Source organism: Temnothorax curvispinosus, unplaced genomic scaffold (genome assembly GCF_003070985.1).
Source record: "Temnothorax curvispinosus isolate PA1 unplaced genomic scaffold, ASM307098v1 QBEX01014437.1, whole genome shotgun sequence".
Lineage (NCBI taxonomy): Eukaryota > Metazoa > Arthropoda > Insecta > Hymenoptera > Formicidae > Temnothorax > Temnothorax curvispinosus.
This window is the reverse complement of record NW_020224217.1, coordinates 5,360-11,208: the sequence shown is the minus strand read 5'-3', so window position 1 is coordinate 11,208 and position 5,849 is coordinate 5,360. Positions and strand designations below refer to the sequence as shown.

At 48.6% G+C, this 5,849-nt stretch overlaps 1 protein-coding gene across 1 annotated transcript; it reads left to right on the top strand.

The window, feature by feature from the left end:
* The first annotated feature begins 4,563 nt into the window (after positions 1 to 4,563).
* Positions 4,564 to 5,516, top strand: LOC112464673. The gene is made up of 2 exons (XM_025031808.1): positions 4,564 to 4,964; positions 5,153 to 5,516. Exons 1-2 carry the CDS (start codon positions 4,564 to 4,566, stop codon positions 5,514 to 5,516), a joined length of 765 nt encoding a protein of 254 aa, XP_024887576.1.
* Positions 5,517 to 5,849: the final 333 nt, after the last annotated feature.

The following is a 5,849-nucleotide window of genomic DNA, read 5'->3' as shown; positions in this document are numbered from 1 at the left end:
CGCGAACGGTCTCCTCTCGCGCGATATCCGCGATCGACGTACGACGATCGTCGTTGGAACGAACCACGCGTCGCGGACGTTTACGTGAAATTTCACGTTTCAAAAACTCGTCTATGGCTCGTATCTCGTACGATCCCTTGGAAATCGTAATTTCCGTGTCATCCTCGTCGAAATAAAATTTATTATTCAAAGAATTCACGTTCGGAATCGTGTGATAAATCTCGAAACACGTTAAACCGAGCTCGTAGTCACCGTCGCTCAGATCCACGGCGGGAAAATAGTGCTCCGCGAGGATGCTACTCTTCCTGGTCAGCGTAAACGTTATAGACATATCGGCGGAAGCTGGTCGACGAACACTGAGTCTCCGCACGGCGCGTCGTCAGGTTTTAAATTAGCACCGATCGTCATCGATCGTCCGGAGAAATTGCAAGCACAACTGGCCACAGATGCTCTGATCGTAGCGCTGATAAGACGTGTGATTGTACTCAATTTTTGTCACGCTCGGTCCGAAATATCGCACCAGTTCTTTCAGTGGTCGAAGATTGCCGAAACTGTCGAAATATACGACTCGATCTCCCCTCTTGGCGTACGCTACCTAATGAGTACCGGAGCCGGCTGCATCGTCCAAATTCACGATACCGCTCTCGTTTCGACGTACGCCATCGACGATCGGTAACGAATTACGCACGAAAACACCTCTGAAGAACAGTACGCGCATTTGCCTTGCCAGTCGACTCAATTGTACGTTAGTCGTAACACCCGTGAGCATATTTAACGTCTTCTTTGATGTTTTTTTTTTAATCTTCAACGCTACTCCTCGCCCGCGTTTGTGCGGGCCGAGATACAGTCCTTGTCCATATTTGTACGGAGCGAGATAAAGTCCGCGACCTTCCATGGCGCGATTGTGACGTTGCGTCTCTTCCAGCTGACGTCGCGCGGCTTTGCTAGCGTTCATCGCCGTTGTAATTCCGGCCGCTCCGCCGGCCAGAGAACCGAGAACTCCCAACAACGGTAGAATCGGCAATACGACGCCTCGTTTCGCTGCCGGAAGTATCCGTTTTTTTGAATCCGCTCTCTTCTTCATCTTAATCTTCGACTGCGTTTTCGCCTTTGCCTTCGCCTTTATTTTCAAACCTATTCCGAGCTTTGTCTTAGCCTTCATGGCCGCCCAGACGGCTGTAGCGGCAGCTCTCTCTCAGAGAGTCGAATCTCTCGCGATGACGCGTCCCAGCGCTCTTTCGGCGAGTATCTTGTCCGCCGCGTGTCTCTCGGTGAGGCCTTTGTTACGCGAATAGTCTATGTCGTGCTCGCGACACACCGCGTCCAATGGATTTACACCCGGATCACCTCTAGCCAATCGTTCTCGCAAACGAGTACCCGGACCGCAATACTGATAGCCGGGAATGTGCAGTTCGAACGGAAGTGCACCTATCGTGCGATTAAACAGACCTCTACCTGTTTTTATTTTTTTCGTTGACATTCGCCACAATTCTTAATCAACGGGGCAGGACCGTCGACGTGCGTTTCCTGCCACGGTTGATTGTAATCTTTGTCACAGCGACGATAGGTCTGAACCTCCAAATCCACCTTTATATGCTCCGGAAGCTTGTCCCACACGTAGTGGACGTGATCACCGCACACTTGCAATAGAACGGCTTTCGGCACGAATTGCAGCTGTTCGGCGCTAAAATCGCGAATGTCCGAAGGTCTCGACAGCAGGACGAACATCTTTGCGACTGAGCGATTCGCGATGCCGCGCACCTATAAATAGACGTTCGAACGAGAAAGTTCGATTCAGTCGTACAAAGTGTGAGGAAAAAAATGAGATTCGTGCGACAACCGTTGACGATTCGCGTGACGAATTGTGACGACAGATCACGGTCGATGGAGGGCAACGCGGATAGGCGCAGACATGGTACGATGCTGCCGACTACTATACGCGCGATCATTTGCAGTCCCTCGAATTGCGGTAAAACCAACGTTCTGATAAGTTTGCTGGAAAGTCCGCACGGTGTACGTTTCGAGAACGTGTACGTGTACTCGAAATCGCTGCAACAACCGAAATACCGATATCTCGAAAATTTATTGACATTGATCGACGAAATCGGCTATTACACCTTCTCCAATAACAGTGACGTCATTCCACCGAGCGACGCGTGTCCGAACTCGATATTCGTCTTCGATGACGTGGCGTGCGATAAGCAAGACACTGTGAGAGAATATTTCTCGATGGGCAGGCACTCGAACGTCGACTGCTTTTATCTCTGTCAGACGTACGCGAGAATACCAAAACATCTGATACGCGACAACGCGAATCTGCTTATCCTGTTCAAACAGAACGGTACTAATTTGAAACACGTGTACAACAATCACGTAAATACCGACATGTCGTACGATGAATTTTGCTCGTTGTGCCACGATTGTTGGCAATGCAAGTACGGATTCGTAGTGATAGACAAGGACAGCGCGCTTTCGAACGGTCGATACAGAAAAGGCCCGGATTCAACGTGTTCGCGATACCGCAAAAGCGGTCAGTCGTCGCCGATACGTCGTCGAAGGTGAAACAACGTTAGTGTTACGGAGAGAGAGATCGACACTCTGCTTTGTTTTTCCCCCCCTACGATGGCTGCGATCGACGGGAGCGAGACGATTCGCGAACGCGAGAAGATCGTGGAAGATATTGCGAAAACGAGTAATTCAATTCGCAAGAAACTTCGCGCTTTGAAGACCGGTAAGAAGAGAAGGACATTGAGTTGGACACGCACTTTAAACCTCTCATCGAGCCGTTGAAAAAGATCGTCGACAACTCGAGCTTGATCGCGGTGAAAAAAGAGGAACCGACCGCGACGGAGAGCGACGCTGACGTGAAAATAGAACCGCTATCCGTTCAACAGCGCGAGAAGGAGGTGGAGGATGCTACACCGAAGAGAAAGAAGAAACGATTAGACTCCTGGTCGGATCTGTCATCGACACCGCGTAAATCTAATCAATCGATTGTACTACCGATAACCTCTACACCGACGCTAACCGTGCAAAGTACAAGTCCCAAATTTCTCAAAATCGTGGATGTTTTCGAAACCACGGACGACTCGATCGGGACGACCGTTCAAAAGCGGTTGCAAACGTCGAAGGGTCGAGAATGGTTTATAGAATCGTTGCAAGATCACTTGAGTCCCCTGAGCCGAATTTACATCGCGTCTGTTTTGAGCGCCTATCCAACGTTCGACATCGCATACGGTGTTTATCTCGGCAAGAATGATTTGATGCTTGGTAATAAACGTTTTGACGTGGATAAAGCGGATAACATTTATATCGACGGCGTACGATACGCTGGCACACCCGGTATTTACGAGTTGATCTTCAAGAAAATACCCGATTACGATATCTACACGGAAGACGATATGCAAAAGTACAGGAACATACTGTTGGCAACGAGTGCTCATAAATACAAGCACGATCCTCACGAGCGATTAAAGGGTAATGGGGGATACAAGTATACACAGGTAATCGCACCGTTGATGTCGACCAAATCCAAGAAGAAAAAATCCGGAAAGGGATTATTCGCGCCTCGCGCGATGACGACCCGACAATAAGATCGACTATGTGCACTGGGACGACCCCAACGAGCTGGTGGATCGTCTGCGATTACTCGACGCTTCGCGTCAAGCTGGCAACAATGTCCACGACAACGAGATCACGTCGATCATCAAGGAACTTCGCGAGGCTGGGCTTATTATAAATTAAACGGCGCGACAGCGATCCGTTCAATCGGTGTCGAAATGCCGATCAATAAATTTGGATTGTTCGAGCAGCGCGAAGACGCGACGAATATTATTTCGTACTATCGGTGGAGCGGATTAGTGAGAAATTTCGTGCGCGACAACGCTCTGTGTCGCGCCGCCACGGACTTTAACGCAAGGTCGCGCAAGGTTCGTCGCGTAGCGCAACCTGAGACTGACGGTGACGCGGTTAACAAACTATACGTGGATCGGTGCGTTAAAAGTCTGACAGATCAACGGAAAGAGTCAGACGAGAAGCTGACTGCGTTTGAGAAGGATGTGCGAGCGTTACAGGCTGCGGTAAACAAGCTTTGACGTGTGAATATCGTTAGATTGGAAACGGCTAATGAATGATGAAGAAACGGTTCAGCAGAAACGACTATCGAACGGCGACGAGTGAAGAGAAGCAACGGTTAATTAACGACGGCGACGTACAGCAACAAACGATTCGGGAATGGTTGTTGGACGGCTGTCTAACGGTTTAAGGACGGTTGTCGAACGGTTCAAAAACAGCTCAGAAACAATTACGAGCGGTTTAGAAACAGCTGCGAACTACGCGGAGACAGGAATGGCTATAAACGGCTAAAGAACGCCGACGACGACGACGATGAGTGACAAGAAGCAGTTAACTGACAACAACGAACGACAACGAACGGTTCGAGAACAGCTCAAAATCGTTTCTGAGCGGTTCAGAAACAGCAATGAACGACGCAGAAACATAAACAGAAACGGTTACGTACAGCCGAAGAACGACGACCGACAGCCAACGAAACGCTAACCGAACATGAGACCGTTAAAATCGACCGATGTGGATAAAAATATCGAAAAGCGACGGTTGGTGGACGAATTGCACGCACCGGCGAGAAGAAATTTTCCCCGCAGACACGTCATAGTGCGAGGGTACGACGACCTGTGGCAAGCTGATATCGTCGAGATGCGTCCGTACTCGCGTTTCAACGGAGGCTACCACTACATACTCACCGTCATCGATGTGTTGAGCAAGTACGCGTGGGCCGTGCCGCTCAAAGGTAAAGATGGCAGCGAGACAGCTGACGCTATCGCTGAGATAATTCGAGATAGCGGGAGATGCCCTAGTAATCTACAAACCGACATGGGGAAGGAATTTTACAACGACGTGCAACGTCTCGCGAAAAAACACGACATCAATCATTATTCCACGTATCGGTGATGAAGGCGTCGGTCGTCGAGCGATTCAATCGCACGTTAAAAAACAACATGTGGAAGATGTTTACGCTCAATGGAACTTACAAGTGGTTTGACGCGTTATCACGACTCGTGTCGGATTACAACGCGCGCAAGCATCGAACGATCGGCATGCGACCCGTCGACGTTACCCCCGCGATCGCCGAAAGACTCTTGGCTACGGTGTACAGCGCTATAAAGATCGCGGGCCCGGCAAAGTTCAAAACGGGCGACTCGGTACGCGTCAGCAAATACAAGACAATTTTTGAGAAGGGTTACACGCCGACTTGGACCACCGAGGTGATTAAGATCGTTAAAGTGCAGCATACCAATCTCGTAACCTACCTACTCGAGGACTATCGTGGAAAATCCGTCGCTGGAGCGTTCTACGAGTACGAGTTGCATCGCGCGACTTATCCTGACGTGTATCTCGTAGAGAAAGTACTGCGCAGGAGGGGCGACGAGGTTTACGTGAAATGGCTGGGATTCGATGGATCGCATAACTCATGGATACACAAGGACAATGTGATTTAATTCGTGCAAACTGTATTTTATTCTTAATATAAAAATGATACAAGTAATACATGTAAAGTATATAATAAAAAATATTAAATATTAAATACATGTGGGATATCTTTATTAATATCCCTTCTCATATATAATACGATATTTACTCGAGGACTACTGTGACTTTCGTGCTTCGTGGCGCCATATAGGGGGGTGTCGTCACAACATTCTGGGAGAGGACCCCGGAAAACGCACTGTTCCCTCCGGGACCACGTTATACATACATACATACATACATACATTATATACATACATACATTATATACATTATATACATTATATACATTATATACATTATAT

Bases quoted from the DNA above. Each gene is read 5' to 3' on its own strand.
- LOC112464673 (XM_025031808.1), top strand. From the start codon at position 4,564: ATGAGACCGTTAAAATCGACCGATGTGGATAAAAATATCGAAAAGCGA. The intron at 4,965-5,152 runs GTGATGAAGGCG...GATCGCCGAAAG, and splicing joins AATCATTATTCCACGTATCG to ACTCTTGGCTACGGTGTACA.